The sequence below is a fragment of the Puma concolor genome, chromosome B3, assembly GCF_028749965.1.
Source record: "Puma concolor isolate L17-30 chromosome B3, mPumCon1.1.hap2, whole genome shotgun sequence".
In the NCBI taxonomy this organism is placed as follows: Eukaryota; Metazoa; Chordata; class Mammalia; order Carnivora; family Felidae; genus Puma; species Puma concolor.
In genome coordinates, this window is record NC_141672.1 from 111351834 (window position 1) to 111375874 (window position 24041).

The 24041-nt window shown below is 42.8% G+C and overlaps 1 protein-coding gene across 6 annotated transcripts in view; it reads left to right on the top strand.

Moving 5' to 3' along the window:
* Nucleotides 1–1334: 1334 nt before the first annotated feature.
* The window catches only part of MAP2K5 (mitogen-activated protein kinase kinase 5), a 278825-nt gene continuing 256118 nt past the window's right edge, over nt 1335–24041 (top strand). For 2 of the 6 annotated variants that reach the window (XM_086711029.1, XM_086711032.1), the window contains exons 1-2: nt 1336–2028; nt 9176–9224. In XM_086711029.1, coding sequence (XP_086567155.1) covers nt 1894–2028; nt 9176–9224 — 184 coding nt within the window. In that variant the 5' untranslated portion in view covers nt 1336–1893. Of the gene's footprint in view, nt 2029–9175; nt 9225–24041 lie in introns of all 6 variants that reach the window. The other 4 variants (XM_086711030.1, XM_086711031.1, XM_025918660.2 and 1 more) reach the window with 4 other exon arrangements.

Sequence of the window (24041 nt, forward strand, 5' to 3'; positions counted from 1 at the left end):
GGGCAAACTGTTTATTTCTCACAGGACTGAGGTACGGGTGGAAAAGAGCAATTTCAGAATATCTGGAGCATCTGATTAAATGAATTTCTATCTAAGCTATTAATTTACAGTAACTAAAAAAGAGACAATTTATCTCCTATGTGGACTTTTGAATTAAATATAAAAGAAACTCAGGCAGAGAAATATATGCACAAAAATTTTTGGTGTTCTACTTAAACTAACCAACATTTAAATTATTTTTTCTCTTGCATGAATAAATTCTGAGTGTTGGGGGGGGGGAAATGATCACTCCTCTCCCACCGAATTTATATAAAATTCAGCACTCAAAAGTAAAGCGACATGAGCACGTTCATTAGCAGGAGATTATGGCCCAACCTACACAATGCGATTTGTAAACAAACTTTTATATAGAAACCATAGATCAACACAATTATGCATTTTAAAATCTGAGGTTAACAAGGCATTTAAAACAACCGAGGGTTATTGCTACTGCCTGTGATATCACCGATTGTGTAAACATTGCTATCTGGTTGAAATTTTACGGACTAGACCAGATATTTTCTGCAATGATTTAATAAGAGAACAGGATGCCAGTACTCCAGCTGTCCCCTGGCAGTTAAACTCTTCCCTGAGTTTTTTTTTTTTTTTTTTTTTTCTTTTACTGTTGCTTTTAAATGAGGGGGCTGTTTGCTATTTCAGGGCAATCGTGGGGTTAAAGAACAACAAAAAAATCATACACTGTTTGCTCAAGTGGGAGGAAGACTATGATAATTCTGTATCTGTGGAGTGGAAGAAGGGGAAAACAGTGTTGAGTTCTTGCCTTACTCTTGATTTGGTGCACAAACGCCGTCAAGGTAAAGGGCTTGACAAAGTAGGTATAAAGGCGAGGCGGAGTTTTCGTCTTTCTGGGGCTTCCGCAAACAGTACGCAATTTTAAGACGACAGTTGGGCTGGAGTCCGCCAAAAGCCCAGTTTAGTTTCCTCCTTCGTTTGCTAGATGGTTTCACCCGGCTGCCTTTAACGAGGGTCGCGAGTGGAAAAGAAAGGAGCGTCACTCGGTCGCCGCGGGCGACCACTGGCCGACGGAGACCTCCCGACAAGCCAGCCTAGCCCGGCCCTCGTGCTCGTCCCCGCCCCTCGCGCTCGCTCCTCGGGTCCCGCCCGCCGGGGCGCGGTGGCGGGGCTGGCCGGGAGCTGCCCTCATCCAACATGGCGCCGCGGGAGGCGGGTCCCTCTCTCCGGCTCCCGGGGTTCCGGTGCCGTGCGTTTTGGTTCCGGAGTAACAGTGCCCTCGCCGCGCCTTCCTTCTCCTTTTGCCCTGCCGCTGCCGCCGCAGCCGGAACGTTCGGCCCGGGGCGGCTGGGGCCGGGCCCGCGCGCACCGCGCCCTCTGACTCGGGGTGGGGAACAGGATTCGCTTCCCGACGGAGGGCCCTCCTCGACTCTCGCTTGGTTTGGCGGCCCCGGGTCTCCTTCCAAACAGCCCCCGACTGAGTCCCCTCCAGTCGGGGACCCTCCCCTCTCCACTAAGGAAGAGTGGACACCTGCCGCTCTGTCTCCCTAAAACGGGGTCATCTCCTCACACCCACACAGACGGCAGGGGGCTTCACGATCCGGTTCGCCCTCTTTCCCAACTCCAGAACCCTCTGACCCCCGTTAGTTTATATTGGCCCCTGCCTCGTGCCCCGTCCACGCTCACAGAGAGGCAGCCCCAACCCCATACAGGCTGGGCCTGGCTTGCTGCCTGCGGGTCCCTTCCAGACCATCCCTCTTCTTCACTCCCCCGACCCCCTGTCCTGTTCCCCTCCGTCCCCTTGTCACCCTTTGGAGCCCTCGCCTAACCAGGATCCAGTGGGTACCTCCTGCCCCAGGATGTGAGCCCCTGTAACCTGTAATGCTGTGGCTGGCCTTTGGCCCCTTCCATGCCATGGAGAACCAGGTGCTGGTGATTCGTATCAAGATTCCAAATAGTGGCGCGGTGGACTGGACAGTGCACTCCGGGCCTCAGTTACTCTTCAGGGATGTGCTGGTGAGTGGTAATCTCAGTGTCCAAAACCCATTGAGGAGGGCGCAGGGATTTGTGGCGTAGTCAGCACCTTGACCGCTGAATCTCAGCCTGGTTGCCCAAGCTAGTGGCCGTGGCCATTGCTGGCCTCCTGTGGGGGCAGTTTTATTGCTTCCACGACAGACATTGATTAATTGCATGGACTGAAATCTGGCAAATGTGCAGGACCCTGGGGAACTAGAGATGAATCAGATTGAACCCCTGCCCTCAAGGAGCTCGCAGCTGGACTGGGACATACACACAGAAGCATCAACTGGATGCAAAAAGCTGAGTCTAGAAGTTTTTTTTTCCCCCAAGTGTTTCTCGGAATGTCCCTGGCCAGATTCCAGCCATGTCTTTCTACAGAGTTCCCTGAACTTGGTGACCAATAGGGAAAGAGAAACTAGGGGCGCCTGGGTGGCGCAGTCGGTTAAGCGTCCGACTTCAGCCAGGTCACGATCTCGCGGTCCGTGAGTTCGAGCCCCGCGTCAGGCTCTGGGCTGATGGCTCGGAGCCTGGAGCCTGTTTCCGATTCTGTGTCTCCCTCTCTCTCTGCCCCTCGCCCGTTCATGCTCTGTCTCTCTCTGTCCCAAAAATAAATAAAAACGTTGAAAAAAAAATTTAAAAAAAAAAAAAAAAAAAAAGAGAAACTAGGCAACTGGAACTTACCATGTTCAACAAACCCAAGGTGCCATTGGTTTTAAGATACTATTTTGTGTACCACTCAGAAAGAAAAAAAAACAAAACAAAAACACTGCCTGTTAAACTGTGACATGCTGTGCATTATACAAAAGCAGCCCAATTTCAGAGATGTTAAAAGTGGAGGCAAAGGTGCATCTGAGAATCAATGCTGTGTTATTACTCTCAGGATATATTTCAAATAAAGTCATGGAACGTGAGAGCAGAGTGTAACCTCAGCAGTGGTCTGTTGAGACCTCTTATCTTTTTTGAGATAGTTACTGAGGAGTAGTGAGGTGAAACTGTTTTTCCAAAGTAGTGTTGCTCACGAGCGGGGGAGTCAGTATCAGAACTCAGATTTCCTTACTTAGTAATTTTTTTCCATGTGCTGCACTGCCATTTCTCATCTTTTAGCAGACATTTGAGATAGAGTGTATTGTGCCCATTTTATATATTGAATAACTGAGGTATCAGAGGCAGAACTGACATACCCAGAAGCATGTTGCAGGTACTAAATCTATAGCGGAAGTTACCTGCAGAATAAGATGGGGCTGGGTAAAGGTTCTTGGGAGGAGGGAGATCTGTGATGTGATTTTTTTTTTTTTTTTTTTTTTTTTTGGTTGTCATAGGTGCCACCATCAAAATTTGATTCCTGTACCTATATTTTGAATTCTGGATGTTGCTGACCATCCAGACCATTACAGATTTTCAGGTGTCTGGGCTACGAGTCCAGAGGCTGGAGTGAGCCAGCAGCTTCCAGTCTTGTCCACCAAATGTTACCCTTCTCTTTGTGTCTGGAGTTCGCGCACTCGTGTGCATATAGTTTTCTTCTCATGACAAAGCCCAGACTTCTTAGCATGGTCCTCTAGGCCCGTCTGGATTGGCTTCTGCCTGCCTGGCACCACACCACACCACACCACACCACACCACACCTCCCCTCTCACCACACCTCACGAGCATCCTGTGCTCCAGGTTACATAGAATTAACTTTGGTTCTCCTAGGCTGTCTCCACTCGGTGCTTTTCTTCAGTTAGCCAACTCCTACGTGTCCTTTCAGAGCCCAGCTTCCCTTTTCCTCTACCGTAGTCTTGGTTATGTGCCCCTCCTCTGTGTTCCCACAGCATCGTTCGGGCAAAGCTCACAGGTTTTGTCACAGTTTTATCTCTCTCTTCCAGTAAATGGTGCATTTCCGGAGGAGATGGACATTCATTTTCCCTCTTTCTCGTGCTCCGTAGGACCCTGAAATATTTGTTCAGATATTTCAAAGGGAGCGTTAAAAAAGATGCATGCGGTTATGGTTTTGTGGACAGCCTGCTAGGTTTTGAATCAAAACGTGGGTTTAATGGGGCGACTGGGTGGCTCAGTTAGTTGAGTGTCCAACTCTTCATTTCAGCTCAGGTCATAATCCCAGGGTCGTGAGATCAAGCCCTGCATTAGGCTCTGTGCTGAGCATGAAACCTGCTGCAGATTCTCTCTCTCCCCCTCTGCCCTGTGCGTGCTCTCTCTCTCTCTCTCAAAAAAAAGTGAGTTTAATTGCAAGCAGTCTCACTAACTAGACAAGACACTCTACCTCTTTTAGCCTCAGTTTCCTTACTTGTAAAATGGGGACAATACCTGCCTTCAAGGCTTGTGAAGATTAAATTTTTTTTTTTAATGTTTATTTATTTTTGAGACAGAGAGAGACAGAGGATGAACGGGGGAGGGTCAGAGAGAGAGGGAGACACAGAATCCGAAACAGGCTCCAGGCTCTGAGCGGTCAGCGCAGAGCCCGATGCGGGGCTCGAACTCACGGACCGTGAGATCATGACCTGAGCTGAAGTTGGACGCCTAACCGACTGAGCCACCCAGGCGCCCCAAGTCTTGTGAAGATTAAGTGAGATCGTGTCTGTGATGAAAAAGGTGTGAGCTTTCTTTCACTTTGCTCATTTGAAATAACAGAAGATATTTAGAACACAGTGATACAGTGTTTACAAACACAAACTCTGGGCCAGATTGCCTGGGTTTAAATTGCAAGCCTTACCAGACTCACTTGGGCAAGTGTCTTTTGTGTCTCAGTTCTTTACCTGTAAAAAAAAACAAAACAAAACAAAACAGAGGGGTAGAGGATGAAAATAATGCCCACTTCATAGAGTATGAGGACTACTGGAGCTGATACATATAAAGCACTTAGAACAATCTGGAATGAGGTAAATGCTCTGTAAGTATTGTTGTTACAACATAAGGGACAGGCCCTGGGTCTTTTGCTTCTTAAGCATCTCTCTGTTGTACCTTGGCTCCAGGCTGATTGGCTTTACTTTCTTTTTTTTTTAACGTTTATTTATTTTTGAGAGAAAGAGACAGAGCATGAGCCGGAAAGGGGCAGAGAGAGAGGGAGACACAGAATCCGAAGCAGGCTCCAGGCTGTGAACTGTCAGCACAGAGCCCAACATGGGGCTCAAACCCACAAACTGTGAGATCATGACCTGAGCTGAAGTCAGATGCTTAACTGACTGAGCCACCCAGGCTGATTGGCTTTAAAGTAAACTTTGCACAATCGGTCCTACCATCTAGAGTGCCTTGTGTCCTCACATGTGCCTATGTGCAGGTAAGCCCAGGTGGAGCATATTTAGAGCCCTGATGAAGGGCTCTTGACAATGGGTGCTGTGCTATCTCCTGTGTTCCTATAGCAGGCTCTACGAACTGCACGTACAGATCCTGGTGGGCACCTGTGATTTCTTCACCAGGGTCACATCATCTTTTCATCAAAAAATTGTCAAAAAACTGGACACCTGGGTGACTCGGTTGGTTAAGCGTCCGACTTCGGCTCAGGTCATGATCTTACAGTTTGTGAGTTCGAGCTCCATATCGGGCTCTCTGCGATTAGCGCAGAGCCCACTTTGGACCCTCTGTCTCCCTTTCTCTGCACCCTCCCTCCAAATAAACATTAAAAAAAAAAGAAATTGTCAAAAACCGACAGTTATATCAGCGTCTTTGGCTTGGAACCTTAAAATTTAAAGCCAAATGAAATCTGGAAGCATCCCCCTCATCTCATGTAACTCTCTTCTCCCCAGTTTTCAAATTCGGAAGCGTGAACCCCAGAGGGGGAAAATGCTAAAGCCACACAGCTCGTTTTTGGTAGGACCAGACACAGAAGCCAGAAGCAGTTTGTGGTCACTGAGTCATCTGTATCTGAGAGTGTTTTATACCTGAGGTTGTAGTCGAGGTCTCTCATCACTGCTCTGTCAAATAGCTGGGAGACCTTGGACAAGGCACTTAGCCTCTCTGGGCCTGTGTCTGGGTCTGAATAATTCGGGACTGGCTGCAGGGTAAAGTAGGCCTAGCTGGTCTTCAAGGGCAGAGACATTTGATTATCTGTTTTTCAGCTTTCTGTGTTCTTTTCCTTGTAGACACAATCTCCAGTTTGGGGAAAATTGTGCAGGAGATCGCAATTAGTGGTGCAAGAGAATGTTCCCCCTATTCCTCTTGGCATTTGAATCCTGTCTCCCAAGTCCCAGCTCAGATTTCCTCTCATCTGTGAAGTTTTTACCTAGACTGAGCCTGTGATTTTTTTTCTGCCTCCTGAGTTAGCAAATACTGTATTTATGTCTTTTGTCTGGCTCTTATCAGCCTATAAGTGCACTGTATCGTTCTTCTTTTAGGTTTGTCTTTATCTGAGTGACCAGACTATAATCTTCCTAAATCTTACTCTTCTGTAGCCTACAGCTTTGTGATCTTTATGCTCCTGGCATGTGTAGATGCTTAATTATACTTTTGGTCCATCATATATTTGATTGATATATTAAAAGCATGGAGAAGAAAATGACCAAGAAATGATCGCCATTAAAATATTTAAAGTTTTCTTTTGAAAGCTTCTTTAGGTAAATGTTATGTTGTGAATAAGACAGGGCTTTTTCTTTTTTCCTGGAAATAAGTCACTTAAAATATAACTGTAAAATATACATAAAATTATTAAATATGTCCCGGTTAGAAATGACCAGTAGGTATTAACTAATTTTGAAACTTTTCAACTCTTCAGCATTATGATAAGCCCCACCTTATTTGCTTTAACAGAATGATATGGCTGGTTGTGTTCACATGATCCCTCAAGCAAGTTTGCTTTTTTTTTTTTTTTTTTTTTTTTACTCTTTTTCCCCACATGAGGTGTAAAGCCTATGTGACTCCTTGCTTATGGTGGTGGGCAAAAGGGGCCACTGCTGCCCCCCAAGGTTTTCAGCTACTTATTAGAAATTTGCTGTTTGATGGGATCTGCTACTCATAAGTAGGAAGGATCCTAAATTAGTTTGCTGATGCTGTAGAGTTCATGGCACAAGATCTAGGTGATCAGAGTTCCCTGAAAGTAACGTCGACGTGGAGGGGTGGGGGTGGCGTCCCCCAGCTTGTTTTTAACCACACCACTAGTTAGAAAAGGTCCTCAATAGATGCTCTGGAAGGATGATGGGAGTGAACAAATGACTATCCACCAGTCCTCAGGTGCTGAAATTTTGGGTTTCATTGTTAGGTAAGCTCTATAACTTTCCAGTCATCAGTGACTTGTGTTATTAATTTAACAGACACTATTGTGGCACCTACCGTGTGCTAGACACTCTTAAAATCCCTTTATAAATGTGAACTCATTTTGTCCTACGAGGTAGGTACAGTTATGATCTCATGGCCCAGATAGACCCAGTCACCGAGCTGCTGAACAGCAGAGTCAAGGTCCAGCCCTAGCAGTCTGGCTGCAGCCCACACAGTCAGGCTTTACACTAGCTGTCTGTAGAATTTATTCCATACTCACTCTACAGTTTCCATTTACCTGTCAATAAATACTTTTACCTACAAGTGTGTAGAATTTTTTTAACACTGGATTTTTTTTTTTTTTTTTTTTACAAATACTTCCTCAGAGTTGATGTTGCACGTGCTAAGACTACAGTCAGAAGGAAAAAAATAACCTCCTTTGGGTCTAATGAGCGAGGGTTGCCTAAGATAGTTCTCTTTGATCAATTTTATATGCACAGATTTATTTTTGAGGGGAAAAAAAGGCACTCTGGAGGCGAGGCTATTATGCAAATTTCCACTGCAGCGAAAGCTTCTAAAGAACTGCCTTCAGAAGGAAGTTGCAGCCGCCACTCTGCTAAGTGCCCCGCTTGGAAGGGCTGTGGGCTCCCTGCTGAGAACTACCGTAAGCCGCTTTGTCACCCGGCTGCCTGGTGCCAGTTCTGGCAGAGCCCAGGAGGGACGTTGTGGCAGAGTCCAGGAGAGCAGTGAGGTTTGCAGACCGTTTAGGTGGGGCTGGACATCGTGGAGGGTCATCTTTCCCAGTGCTGGCTATTTCTTGAGGATGTCCCATGCCTCTTGAGCTAAGCTGTCTCCATAGACTGATTTTTAAGATTTCAACTTTACAGGTTCATTTTAATATTGGTATCAGAATATGTAAACTTAAAAAAAATTTTTTTTGTAACCTAGATTAACTCTGTTCCAGTGTCATTCAATATACGTTTTCCAGTTGCTTAGGAGTGAAGGTTGATAAAAATTGTTTGTATCAAATGTAGCATTATAGGTTATGGCATTATTGGAATAATATGTCACAGAAACTTGTTTTTTGAACTCTTTGCACTATGAATACAAGGCACGATGTTGCTAGTTACATATTAGAAGCTGCATTTGAGTGTCCGCAATGTGCTAGGTTAATTTATGTATATTATTTAACTTAATTTTTACATTATCTAAGTATTACTAGACTCCTATTGGAGGATAATCAGATTGAGGCTCAGAGAGGTTAAGTAATTTATTTCCAGTCACAGAGCTAGTAGGTGCAGACCTGGGATTCAAACCCAGGCTAGTCTGACTCCTAAACCCCTTACTCTTTCTACTGGCAGTGCACTCCACAGCCTCCCGTAGAAGAAACTGTTTATTTGTTTAATACACAAGGGTGTATTTTTTTATTAAAAATTTTTTAATGTTTATTTTTGAGAGAGAGTGAGAAACAGAGCATCAGCGGGGGAGGGGCAGAGAGAGAGAGAGAGAGAGAGAGAGGCAGGCACAAAATCCAAAGCAGGCTCCAGGCTCTGAGCCATCAGCACAGAGTCCAACGCTCAGCTCGAACCCATGAACCCATGAACCGTGAGATCATGACCTGAGCTAAAGTCAAACACTTAACCAACTGAGCTACCCAGGTGCCCCCACAAGAGTGTATTTGTATATACTGTTGAATCAAGAGGGAAAGATTGTTACGAATACATAGTAGAGGAAATTTTGTAAAGAATCTCCCCCCACCCCCCCACCCCCTGCCCCAAAATAGAGATTTAAGCTCTGGCCTCACATTGCTGGGCTAAGTGTGATTATGAGCTAATGTTTTTATAGTTTATGCCAACATTTCAAAAATCTTCTTCAGGTTCTCATATTTCCTCTAGGATTTGCCACATGTTAGCAATAAAGAAGATGGCTAATTGTGTTTCTTTATTCTTTCTTTGTTTAGGATGTGATAGGCCAGGTTCTGCCTGAAGCAACAACCACAGCATTTGAATGTAAGTCTGGCTTGTATACTTTCTTGACTATTTCTTTCTGCAGTAATTTTTCAAAGGGTTTATGGGTTGTATTACTTTAGAAACTGACAAAAACAGATTATTTATGATCATCATATGGTACATTTAAATATTTATAAATTAATGCAAGTTTAATGATGATACTGAACTGAGTAATATTTTCTTATTTAATCATATCTTGGGTGTGCATATTTCTATAATATAGCTTTAATTACCAACATGACCTTTATCTGCTCTTGCTCCTCACTGTAATAATATTGTGGGACGAAATGAAACGTGTAAACTACCTGTAGGCCAGTGATTACTGATTAAGAGATTGTAATCCATTACTGCTTTAACACAGCAACAGAGTAGAGCTTTTAAGTGAGCGTTGCCTGGAATAATTCTGTTTTCGTGGGGCTTGGTGTGGCTGCTACATGATGACAGTAACACTTCAGTCTTGAGTCCTTCTTCCTCACTGTCCCCTCCCCCACCAAAACCAATTGGCCTGGGGATTGGGAGGGGGCAGGATGGACTAGAAAACGAGTTTCCACTTGAGCCAAGTCATTGCAAAGGACGTCAGGGTCCAGTAATGTTAAGGTGAGAGTTTAGTCCATAGAACAAGGGCTCTGATGTTGAGAAGGATGAAGTAAGGATTTTTTCCCATCTGTTTTTAGAAGGTGAAGGCCACTTTTCCATTAGAAGATGTACGGTTTCTTCACACGATAGTTTACTTGTTGTTCTTGGTTTTTACGCAGATGGTTAATGACAGTGAATACAATGTCTTTTATTTATGCTCTCTTTGGAGGACAATTTGGTGGTACTTAACAAAATATAAAATGTGCAAAACCTTTGAGCAGGTTTTCTTTTAGGAGGCTTTTCAACAGAAATACCTGCACATGTGTTGAATGCCCTTCAAACAAAATATTCATTGTGGAATTTAAAAAAAATTTTTTAATGTTTATTTATTATTTTTGAGAGAGAGAGAGAGAGACAGCACGAGCAGGGGAGGGGCAGAGAAAGAGAGAGAGAGGGAAACGCAGAATCCAAAGCAGGCTCCAGGCTCTGAGCTGTCAGCAGAGAGCCCGACGTGGGGCTCAAACTCTGAACTTTGAGATCATGACCTGAACCAAAGTCAGATGCTTAACCAACTGAGCCACCCAGGCATCCCATGGAATTATTTTTAATAGCAAAAAATTAGAGGAAAGCTAAATTCCTAGAATAATGGATTAATAAAGTATCCATTATCTGAAGCAGCAGCCAATTGAGCAGCAGCTAAAAAGAATGATTTTATGCATCGACATGGAAAGATTTCCATGATACATTGTTGAATAAGTAAATAATATGTATGGTGTGATCCCATTTTATAAAATAGCTAATCTCTGTACCTCCCAGCTTTGTGTATATCTTGAGAGACAAGGATCTGCAGAATGCCCACCATAGTGTTTCCAGTGGTGTCCCCTTTGGGAAGTGGACTTGAGGGTTAGAGTGGGGAACGGTTGGCTAGATGAGCACACTTTTTACTTTTCTATACTTCTCTATTGTTTGAATATTTTTCAGCATTCATTACGTGTATTTAAAAGTCACTTGCGTAAAATTCTTAAAATGATTAGTACTTTATTAACCACACTGGACTGTATATCCTATTGAAAAATGGTACACGTATCTGAAATACTAGTGTTGCAAGCTCTTCAGAGCTTTTTTGGTAAGTCCTTGGTGGTACCCCGGATTTCATGGACAGGCTGATAGTTAACATCTGTTACTGTTGCCAGATGCTGTGCTAAGAACATTCCATGGTTATCTCATTTAATTTAACCTTCACAAATCTCCATGAAGTACTTGGAAGGACTGTTACTAGCTCCATTTTAGTTGAGGAAAGGATATCTGCTCTGAGCAGCTTGCTCAAGGTCTCATAGCTAGTGAGTGGTAAAGTGGACTTTCTCGTGTAGACTCCAGAACATGTATATATTCTCAACCACTGTTGACACGTTTTGGGAGTTGTCAAAATTCTTGAAATTACTTATTCTGATTGTTTAAGTGTAACAGAAAATAAGTTTATTTTGTACTTCCTATCTTTTTTTTTTTTTTTTTTTTTTTGAGAGAGCATGCAGGGGAGGGGCAGAGGGAGAGGGAGACAGAGAGAGTATCTGTAGTAGGCTCCATGATGTGGGGCTTAATCTCATAACCATGAGATCATTAACTGAGCCAAAATCAAGAGTCTGTTGCTTAACTGACTGAGGCACCCAGGAGCCCCTGTCCTTCCTACTTCTTGCTTTCTGGGTCCCACAGAGTGTCTTGACCCCACTGGCTTCCAGAGTGAGGGTTCATAGTAATAACATCGATCATTTTAGTTGTCATTTGTTGATGGCTTGCTCTCTTTCTAGCAATGGACTAGATGATTTACCTAAATTGTTGCTAATCCTGACAAAAACTCTGTGAGGTAGGAAAACTCTACCTTTGGGAACCTGAGGCCCAGAGACATGAAATGGTTGCCAAGGGTCATCAGCTAGGAAGTGGAGCCAAGTTTAAACACAGTTGTTTTTGACTGTGAAACATGCACTTGGTATAACCAAGTGTGTCAGAAGCCTATGAAGTGTGTTAAGTATGGTTGACGTGGCTGATGGGTTTATGGTTTATGGGTATGATGGAACAACTCTTGGATAAGTAAAACTTTAGCCAAAGAAATACTTAGGGCAATATATTTAATACTGAAAAATACACCTAACACAACAGAAAAAAAAGTGTGAATTTCTAGGTTTAAGTTCTAGGAGATCTCACTCCTTTACTGAAATAAGAGTGGCAACTCTATACCCATCTGTGTCTGGACAAGTTTTAGGCAAAAACAAAAAACAAAACCCCAAAACACACACAGACAAAATAGTAACAGTCCTTTGTTTCTTGAGCTTAGAGTACCGCATACTTTCCCTTATAGACAGAATCCCAGCCTGGCTTTTTTTATGATTGCTCTAGGATGACCTTATTTTCTGAACCAAAGATCTGAACTAATAAATGGAATCTATGTAGAAGAAGCATTTGGAAAGATGTAGCTTGTAAGCTAATTTGCTGACATTTTTGAGCATTTCTGTGGTCTGGAGCTATGATGGAACAACTTCCAAATAAAGAAAACTTTGATCAAAGATATATTTATAGTACTGTATTTAATATTGAAAAGGATACCTAGCACTAATTGATTTCTTATGCAAAAGAGATGGTAGGGGTGCTGCCTGGTTGGCTCAGTCGATTAAGTGTCCGACTTCGACTCAGGTCATGATCTCGCAGTTTGTGAGTTTGAGCCCCATGTCGGGCTCTGTGCTGACAGCTTGGGGTCTGGAGCCTGCTTCTATTCTGTGTGTGTGTTTCTCTCTCTGCCCCTCCCTTGATCATGCTGTGTCTGTCTATCTCTCTCTCTCTCAAAAATAAATAATAAACATTTTTAAAAAATGAATAAATGTTAATTTTTTTTTATAAAAAAAGAGATGGTATTGTCTTTAGCAATGTGAATTAAGCAACAAAGGGAAGGACACTGTCACGTTTACTTGTTCCACACAAATATAGAGGAAAAGAGTTGATAAGTGGAAAAGAGGGGAAAGGTCAGGTAATCTTAGATTCTTCAGTCTGAGAAGTGCCATCCGTTGGGTAAGACCTCTGATCCCACCAGATGGAGCTAATCTCCCTCCACACCTTTGCTAGAGCAGGTAACCCATGGGGCCTGCCTTCTGATGAGTTGTGTGCATGTTTCCCTTCTCACTAGATCTTGAAGGACTTGATGACAGGTCCTGCGTTTTATTTCACTCTTATTCTCAGTACTTAGCTTAGACCCTTGCTGAATAAAAAGAAATGTTGTGTGCCCATATTCAGATGGGAATCTTACAATTACTGGGACCTAAAGCCAAGTAAGTAATTTGCTATTTGCATTATTTGTGTTATTACCCAGGCACGGGATATAAACTGGTTGGTGGTGGACCAGTCAGACTCCACACTTGACTGGGCCTTCTGTCCTGAGGGGGCAGAGGGTCTACAATGACGATATTCTTTCTGGTTTGTGTTCCTGGGAGTAGTGTTTCTGAGGGGAGTTAGGCTGGATAAGGGGAGGGAGGCCCATTTGTGCTGATCACCTCTTGGACCGATGGCCCTAAGTCTTTTTCATTTTACCCCTTTTAGGTCCTTTTCCCCTTATAACTAGAGCACAAAGCAAAATACTTTCCAATATATAGTGCTTGGTTTCTTTTTTTTTTTTAACACTTATTTATTTTTGAGAGACAGAGAGAGACAGAGCATGAGCAGGGGAGGGGCAGAGAGAGAAGGAGACACAGAATCCAAAGCAGGCTCCAGGCTCCAGGCTCCGAGCTGTCAGCACAGAGCCTGACGCGGGACTCGAACTCGCAAACTGCGAGATCATGACCTGAGCCGAAGTCGGATGCTTAACTGATTAGCCACCCAGGTGCCCCTTGATTTCTTTTTTTTTTTTTAATTTTTTAAAATGTTTTTATTTATTTTTGAGACAGAGAGAGGCAGAGCATGAGCGGGGGAGGGGCAGAGAGAGAGGGAGACACAGAATCTGAAGCAGGCTCCAGGCTCCGCGCTGTCAGCGCAGAGCCCGACGTGGGGCTTGAACTCACGGACTGTGAGATCATGACCTGAGCCGAAGCCGGACGCTTAACCGACTGAGCCACCCAGGCGCCCCCCTTGATTTCTTTTTTAATTAAGAAGGTATAGATGATCTTAAAAAAAGAATTCAAGCAGCATACAAATGAAACGAAAACTAAAAGTCTCCATTTCCCTAGTTTACTATTTAACAGTGTGTTCTGTATCTTTATAGAAGTTTTCTCTGTACATAATGCATACTGTACTGCGACTAGTTCCCCCACCCCCACTTACCTTATATATATGCGTGCATATACATATATATATATGCACGCATATATATATGTTATATATGCGTGCATATACATATATATATATATATGCACGCATATATATATGTATATATATATATATGTTTTTATGCATGGTATATATAACCTCTTCCAACATCACTGTGCACAAATCGACTTCATTCCTTTGGATGAGTACATTATACTTCATTTTATGGCCATGGCTTAATTTATTTAACCTATTGACGGGCCAGTCTTAAGTTGTTAGTGGTTTTTTAGTATTGGAAAAAATGCTGCAGTCAACAGCATTGTCTTATATCTTTCCACATGGTGGAAATATATTTGTAGGATAAATTCCCAGGAGTTGGAACTACTGAGACAAAGAGTACTCCTATTTTACATTTTAATAGCTATTACCATGTTGCTCTCTAAAGGGTAGAACCAATTTACACTCCCACCAACAATGTTTGAGAATGCCCATTTCTCTCTACCCTCACCAACTCTGAGTAATTTTTTATTAGCAAACTTCCTAGTCAGTGTCAATTTGAAAGGTGGAAGAGATTATTATGCTATTGTTTTATTTTTGTTTCTTCAATTATAAGTGAGCTTGAGTGTCTTCATTTGTATTTTGATCATTTTGTTTAATTTCTGTGAGCTGTTTGTCACCTTTTCCCATTTTCCTTTTAGGTTGTACGTTTCTAATTGACATAAGGATTTTCCAATATTAAGAAAATTGGGGCTTTGTCTCATCTGTTTAGTTATTTTTGTTTAGTTTACTGCTTTCCTTTCAGCTTGCTTTGGTCTTTTTTTTTCCCTCTGCTTTTTTTTTTCCCATAGAGAGGGTTGAAATTTTTACATGGTGAGATTTATCATATTGTCCTTTGTGACTTCTGGATTTATGCCATTCTTAGAAAGGTCTTCCACATTCAGGTATTGAAAAAACATTCATCCGTATTCTTTTGTTCTACTTTAACAGGGTTAAGCACACACACACATTAGGTATGTGCATACATACATATGTTCGTATGTGTATTAGCATTTTTTTTTTTTTGGAAAAGAGTGTGCACTTTTATTACAAATATCAGAAGATTTGAAAATGTTGTACCATCTCCAGTCTATTTTGGTGAGAGGAGGAATCAGGTGGGGAATCCAACTTTATTTTTCAAGCACATAGACAGTTGACCCCATACAAGTTATTGAATAATTTGTCTTTTCCCAGATGTGAGAACACTTCTGAGATAAAGCTGAATTCCATTACCATAAAAAATCTTGGCTGTTCGCATGTGTGGGCCCTACATATGCTGTAGGAGCCTGACATTCATACAGGCCCGGAGACCCCTGCTGATTTTCACAGTTTCATTAACAGATTAATGAGTACACCAGCACACGAGGTGATAAAAATCAGCTGTGCCCACTGATGAGTTTCCTGTGCATATCTGTTTCGTGTTCCTCCCCCTGGCTCTTCTCTAGACAAGTGGCTGCTTCAGAGTGACTGGTGAATTCTTACTGGTGACTTGAAAGAATCGTCTGAAGTCTGTGTAGACAAATGCTGACTTCTCCTTGTGAACACCATGTGGCCCGCTTTTCCGTGGCACCCTGACTTCACACATTTGGTCTGTAGCCTTCATAAGTATCTTCGCGCTTGTCAAACTGTGCCTCTGAGTTTTGGTTCGTAAAATATGGTTGTAGGATAAAGCTTTATCTTACTTATGTCTTTCTCCGACCGTGATCATGTTATGCTCACTTCTTGTTTCAGTTGTTTCATGAATTTCTGGAAGATTATTTTGGGTGGAAATTTTAAAGCCGGTTCATCATTTTAAATTTGGCATAATATGACCACTTAAAGGAAAATTGCAATGATATAAGTTGTGATAGACAACCATAGCTGATGACTGGAGAAACACACCTGTAGGAGATACCCTTCATGTCCAAATAGCAAAGACTGCCTCATTAAGAATGATTGGATGAGAAAAGTCTAAATTATAAAATGTTTGGAAATAATAAATTATTTAGAAAAAATGAAGTTTCATTTTTTTTTATTTTTCAAAATTTTATTTATTTTTTTTTAATTTTTTTTTAACGTTTTATTTATTTTTGAGACAGAGAGAGACAGAGCATGAACGGGGGAGGGGCAGAGAGAGAGAGGGAGACACAGAATTGGAAGCAGGCTCCAGGCTCTGAGCCATCAGCCCAGAGCCCGACGCGGGGCTCGAACTCACGGACCGCGAGATCGTGACCCGAGCCGAAGTCGGCCGCCCAACCGACTGAGCCACCCAGGCGCCCCCAAAATTTTATTTTTTGAGAGGAGAGAGACAGAGTGTGAGCAGGGAAGGGGCAGAGCTAGAGGGGGACACGGAATTTGAAGCAGGCTCCAGGCTCTGAGCTGTCAGCACAGAGCCCGACACGGGGCTCGAACTCACGAACTGCGAGATCATGACCTGAGCTGAAGTTGGATGCTTAACTGACTGAGCCACCCAGGCACCCATGAAATTTCATTTTCTTAAACTGTAGTATGTGTAGGAGATAAATGGTTGCTTATAGGCAGAACCAGGTAGGTTAATGAAAAATTGTAATTCACAATTATACAGTCTAAAGATTATTTAACAGGTGAGAGTTTATTTTACATCCTAGAATTTGAGACTATTTGAAGAAAGCTTTTATGTATTGAAATTTTGGTTTGCAATGTCATCCATGTGCAAAGTCCAGATCCTTTTTAGTCTTATGAGAGTAATTGCTTATTTGTAATGTTGCTATGTTGCATGAAAATTAAGAAGTTTAATTCCTTTACCCAACTGCCAGGCTAGTTATTCCTGGAGGGCAGCAGACAATGCTGCTCATTCTTGAGTCTCTAGAACCCCGTCCTAGTACCCAGCACACGGTAGACACTCATACGTGTTTCTGGAATGCACGGATGGTTGAAGGAATGAAGTAATAAGGACAAGCCTTTTGTATCTCATCTGTCACAAAATCATGTTAGCTCTGGCTTTAAAATATATCCAGCGCATGATGACTGCTCAGAATCTCAGCCTGGTTCGGGCCACCATCTTCCCTCACCTACGATGACAGGACTGGGATGATGGTATCCTACCTGGTCTTCCTGTATCTGCTTTTGCCTCCACACAGCCTCTTCTTCACATAGCAGCCAAAGTGATCCTTTAGAAGTGGGATCACAATACTCAGCACCGTCCAGTGATTTCCATCTTACTCAGGAGTAAAAGCCAAGTCCTTAAAATCCCCTACAAGGCCCTGCATTTTGTCATCTGCCCCCAACCCTGCAACAGCATTGATTCCCTGAACTCATCTGTTTCTCTAGCGCCCGCCTGCTGTGCTAGCCACTCTGCCTTTGTTTCAGTCTCCTGAATATGCCAGGTATTCTTCTACCTCAAGGCCTTTGCATTAATTGTTCCCTCTGCCTGGAACACCCTTTCCCCAGATATCTGTGCAACCCATGCCCTCATCCCGTTCAGTCTATCTCAATAAGAGTGTGAGCTACTAGAGGGCAAGGCTTTTTTCTGTTTCTACTGTTACCATCCCCAGTGCCCAGAACATTGCCTGCTACATAGGGACACTTACATATTTGTTGGAGAGAGGAAGGGTGCAAAGGAGCGAAGAAGGAATCAGGAGGGCGGTGGCATGGAGCTGAAGTAAAACTCATGGCTGTGAGCGGTGCCTGGGTGGGTCAGTGGGTTAAGTGTCTGGCTCTTGATTTCAGCTCAGGTCATGATCTCAGGGTTGTGAGATCGAGCTCCACACCCAGTGCAGAGTCTACATAAGATTGTTTCTCTCTGGGCGCCTGAAGGACTCAGTTGGTTAAGCATCTGACTTCAGCTCAGGTCATGATCTTGTGGTTCGTGGGTTCGAGGCCCACATCAGATTCTGTGCTGATAGCTCAGAGCCTGGAGCCTGCTTCAGACTCTGTGTCTCCCTCCCTCTCTGCCCCTCTCCCACTTGCACTTTGTCTCTCTCTCTCTCAGAAATAAATAAACATAAAAAAAATTAAAAAAAAAAAAAGATGGTCTCTCTCTTTCTCGTGCGTGTGTGTGTGTGTGTGTGTGTGAAAAAAAAAAAAAATCATGGCTGTAAAGATTTGGCCATAAAAGCCAGACTGCTAGTCCTGTCCAGATCTTAGATGCTACACCCGAGAAGGGCTCTAAACTTGACAACCTTTCTGATAATTTCTCGTCGATACGTGTTTCTAACTTCTACAGTTATGTCTGCATGTCTTTCCTCTTGCCTTGAAAAAATGCCTTTGCTGTAGTTCTAATTGACTCTCACCTGGCACCGAAGGAATGTGACAAATGACATCTTATATATTGCCTTAACTTTCTGTGCTCTTTGTAGAAGCTAGATTGTTTCTCTCAAAAGCCCGTTCGAGCCCCGTCCCTGCAGTGGGTGCTGTTTCGCTGACAGCTCCCTGGCGTCTGTTAGGTGACTGCTGTTTACCTTGATAGGCGCTGTGCTTGCCATCCTGACCGCCCCTTACCTGCGGCTGCCTCTCCTCCATTGGGCCTTTATGTTCCTCCTCTTGGTTTCTCTTTCGGATTGCATGTTGCTTCAAATAAAATTGCTAACAACATATGGCCTGTTATGATTCTCTTTTCCCAAACTCTGCCATTTTGTGTATTTGTGACACACTGCAGATTTTGTGAAGATTGCTTCATAATATTTGTTTTCCATCTGCTGCACTCTATTTGGTATCTTGCTAGGATTTTTTCCTCCATTTTAAGTGACATTAACAAAATCCAGCCAGTACATAGACTTTCTGGTTCTACTTTTGCTTCCCTAATGTGCTGGAAAATCATATTACTATGCTCCAGGCAAGTAGAGAAGTCTGGAATTCTCATTGTGAACCAGTGTATCAGATCTATCGCATGCCAACGCCCCCCCCCCCCCCCCCTTGGTCATATCTAGTAATGCTTTTTTGGTCAGATGGTAAAGAACCTCTGTGGATAAGACAAAAAGTTCAGATTATTTTTTCTACTTCTCATCACTTAGTACTACTACTTCCTCGTGTTCTTCAACAACGTTATTTATAACCTTGAAACTCTTTGTGCCACGTTAGTAAATTGTTATGATTGACACTTCTGTTTAGTGTTCTTTCTATAGCTAATCCAGTTTGATAGGCAAATAGCCAGAGTGTCTGCTGGAATGGCTGTGTGTGTCCAACTTTTAACAGGGAAGTGTTTTAAGTTACTGTTATACCACATTGCTTGGTATGCCTTTCTACTTTCTTACCCTCCAATGACTTCTAATACCTGTCAATGTACTGTCTTTTATTTAAATTTTTTTCCAGCTTTATTGAGATATAATTGATGTATAGCATTGTGTAAGTTTAAGATGTACACCCTGCTGATTTGATGCAGTTATATGTTACAAACTGATTACCAGCACCGTAGCAATAGCTAACACCTCTAGCCTGTCCTATAATGACCGTTTCTTTTTTGTGGTGAGAACATTTAAGATTTACTGTCAGCAACATGTAAGTATATGATACGGGGTCATTAGCTGTAATCCCCATGCCCTACCTTAGATCCCCAGACCTTGTTATACGCATAACTGTAAGTTTATACTCTGGCAGAAGCTCCCCATTTGCCCCCAACCCCAGCCCTTGGTAATCGGTAATCACACACTCTGTTTTTTTAGGTTTGGCTTTTCAAATTTTCACATATAAGTGATATATAGTATTTGTCTTTTTCTGACTTAGCATAATGCCCTCCTTGGGATTCATCCAAGTTGTTGCAAACGGCTTTTTTGTGGATGAATAATATTCCAATGTATATATACACCATATCTTTATCTGTTCGTCTGTTGGTGGACATTTAAGTAGTTTCCATATCTTCACTATTGTGAATAATGCTGCAGTGAACATGGAGGTTCATATATCTCTTTGAGAGAGTGATTTAGTTTCCTTTGGATAGATGTCCAGAAGTAGAATTGCTAGATCACATGGTAGTTCTGTTTTTAACTTTTTGAGGAAACTCCATACTGTTGTCTGTGGTGGCTGCACCAGTTTATATTCCCACCAACAGAGCACAAGGGTTCCCTTTTTCTTTTTTCTTTTAAAAAAATTTTTTTTTATGTTTATTTATTTTTGAGAGTGAGAGTGACAGCATGAGTGGGGAAGAGGCAGAGAGAGAGTGAGACACAGAATCCGAAGCAGACTCCAGGCTCTGAGCTGTCAGCATAGAGCCTGACGCAGGGCTCAAACCCACAAACCACGAGATCATGACCTGAGCTGAAGTCGGCCACTCAACCAACTGAGCCATCCAGGCACTCCGAAGGTTCCCTTTTTCTACACATCCTTGTTGTCTCTTGTCTTTTTTTTTTTTTTTTAAGTAGGCTCCACACCCAGCATGGAGCCCGACGTGGGGCTTGAACTCACTACCCTGAGATCAAAACCTCAGGTGATGGTCTTGCAGTTTGTGGGTTTGAGCCCCACATCGGTCTCTGTGCTGTCAGTGTGGAGCCTGTTTGGGATTCTTTCTCTCTCTCTCTCTCTCTCTCTCTCTCCCTCCCTCCCCACCCCCCCTCTCCCCCAAAAAAAGACCTACGCTGAGATCAAGAGTTGGACACTTAACCGACTGAGCCATTCGGGTGCTCCTTGTTGTCTCTTGTCTTTTTTGATGCAACCATTGTGACGGATGTGAGGTGATAGCACATTGTGGTTCTGATGTGTACTTCCCTGATGATGAGTGATAGAATATCTTTTCATGTGTCTGTTGGCCATTTGTGTGTCTTTGGAATGTATTGTCTTTACAGAGAAGTGTATTCTCACTTTAACCGTCAGGGCAAATGGTATGACTGCCATCATGGGGGTAGGTAGCTTGGGTTTTGCCTTTTGGCCAGAATCCTCAGTCTTCTCATAGGTGTGAGGACTTTCCAACTCAGTCTCCTCTCTGACAAGAACGGGGTCTTCATGAAAACTGATCACAAATAGTACAGAGTGTGTCAGTCCCCCGAAGAGCAGTTTATAAAGAAAACCGATACTTCGTAAAACAGAGGTTCTTATTAATCCGTAAGAACCATTAATTACTATGTCATCTAAGTCTCATTTTATCCCCAGGCTTATCACTTCTCGGCCTTTTGGCTGAGATCAAGTGAAGTCTCATTTTATCCCCAGGCTTTATTAGAATGCTTCTTTCAACGTAGCCAAAATCTTTTCCTTGGAGTCAGACCCCTTGTGGGACATCTCCAACACTTAGCACTAGGCTGGCTATTCTGACCTTTTGGCCTCTGCTTTCTGTCCACTTAAAGCCAGGTGTCCTTACAGTATTTCATGGAACTGCTAACCAAGAAATTATTCTGGTAGCTGACTTCCCTCACAGATTTGTCTTTTTTCCCCCTGAAATAATCCCTTAGAGATTTCATGGAATTCCAAAATCTTCTGTTTTAAGTAGCCTCAAGGGTTCAAGTTCTGGCTTTGAGAACATAGAGAACTCTTTTATTGTTGGGTTGTTCCTGATTGAGAGAGACTGTGATTTAAATGATTTTTCTGGAATCTGTGCCCTTGCTTCACAAATTATAAAAAGGGTTTTCACCTGTTTTATTAAACGCCAAACACTTCCTCATCCTGTGTGAACAATACCTTATAGAGGTCTATGTGTATTGAAATTTGAATGTAAACAGTTCCTTTGTAACCACGTCTCTGTAGCTAGCTGTGGTGTAGATGTGAGAGTTACAAAAAGTGACTTTGTTCAGGCTGGAAATTTTTACCAAGTTCAGGACTTTATCAAGAACAAATCATTGTAGCCCACATCTAAACAGAGAATTTGACTTGGTTTTAAAACAGAAATGTAACGTGTTTTCATGTGTGGTAGTATATAACATTATGTCCCTTTATACTGTATCTGGTTTTCCCTCCTTTGTTTCCTGTATTTGTAAGAAGAATCTTTTACTTAACCTTGAAAATACTAGTTTCTAGAATTTATGTAGACACTCCTCCTGTTTCCAAAACTAGAATGGCATTTCTTTCCCAGTTTGGCTTTTAGTGTCTGCAAAAGGAAGGAAGGAAGGAAAGGAGGGAGGGAAAGAGGCAGAGTGGAAGGAGGGGGAAAAGAAAGGAGGAGTTAGGTTCCTCTATGGTCCCTTGCACCTGTAACATTGTTAGGCCTGTGCCTTCTTTGTTACTGAAAGTGACCGCCGTGTGTCTTTTATACTAAAACAGGCAGCCTTTAACAAAGTACAGTAGTGACTCTGGACAGCTCCTATTTATGTAGATATTTAAACAGTGTGACTTGATGATACTGGTTTACATTGAATTGGGGAACTCTTTGGGAATGAACTGCAATCCGGGATCCAGGAACAAATGCTTTGGAGAGAAACCCCAGTGAGAGCAGTTGGCTTGGTCACCGAGCAGCGCTGGCTGAACCGCTGGTTTCTGTCGCGCTGTCAGACAGATTGCTATTGGCTGCTGAGGAGAAAAAGGAAGTAGCATTTTGCTCTGAAACAGGCTAATTAGGAGAGAATACAAGCTCCCTCCTAGGGTTTCCATGACCCGGCCACTGAGCAGGGGAGTATCTTCAGAACTGCAGCTGGATGGGAGGGAGGGCCCACTGAGGTGTGGTGGGCGAAGTTCCACATTCTGGACTGAACCGCCCTGTATTTTCAGTAAGAGTCCCCAGAGCATGTCACGTAAGCTTATTCTCTTCATGACCTGAGATTTGTCAGTTTCTGCAGGCCTGGGATCAGGTTCTCTGCGTCTGATCAAATCAGCAATTAGATACTCAAGAGTGACCAAAAAAAATTAACAACACTGATTGTTTAACAAGCACACCGGAGCTCAAGCATCCAAATTGAGAGAGAGCCTGCCCTTCTCAGTTGTCCCTAGGGAGGCTGTGCACATCTTCCAGCAATGTCACTATTGCTCAAGATGTTTTTGGCATTTTTCTTTCAACCATACATTTAGAATCGATCGCATAGGCTGTTCTATCGACAGATCTTTATCTTCAGAAGGATGAAGTGGCTAACTAAATATTCTAAAATATGCAAAAGTTGTTCTGAGTCCTGCCTGGCAGATAGTGTAGGCAAGTGATCAGGTAGGCAGTTCCAGTTTGGGTTAAAAATGAGATCTGATGTTTCCACGTGGTCTAACTTTGGGTTCTTAAAGCAGTTTTTGAAGAGGTATTTCAAAACTATTTTGAACAGGAGAAGCATCATTGAAATGTTTCTGGGTATGGCTGCTTTGATGATACGTTTATTCAAATGTATACATTCTGATTATGTATTTTGTAAAGTCTAAGTATCCTCTAGTTTTAAGACTATCAAATTTTTTCAAAAATAGCATGAATGGCCACTTGAAGCTTACTTGCTGTGGTCAGGGTACCCAGTAGAAATGAAACTGTTCAGAAAGAGCAAGTGAGCCACCAGATAGAATGGGATGTGGGGATAACTGCGTGAGAGTTGCCTTGCAAGGTATAACCTTCTGCTGAACTTCCCACTCGAAGTTCTTCTGTGAAAAGGGAATAGCAATAATCAAGTCATAGTGTCCACATCGTGGGATGGAGGTATGGCATGGAAGGCACAAATCATGGTGCATTGTGTGTAGTAGTGTTCAGTACCTGTGAGCCATTTGCATCGTGCTGCTGTGACAGTGATTGCTTGCCTGGGAGAGAGGAGGACTGGACAAGTAAGGGATAGGGTGATGTGTGGGAAAAGAAAAGTACTGAGAGTAGAAAAGACCTATAGCCTCCCTTCAGTTTTTAAAGTTCTCCACACCAAACCTGTTTCGTCATACTCCAGTGACACTTCACCCTGGATACATGTCATGATTGACAAGCAGAATTTTTCTGATTTTCAGCTGTCCCTGAAAGTTTTAGTTCTTTATCGGGGCCCTGTTCATATTCTGTACACACACACACACACACACACACACACACACACACACACACAAACCCCAACTGAAAAAGAAACCAATAACCTCAACGTCCTCAAAAATACAGTGTTGAAG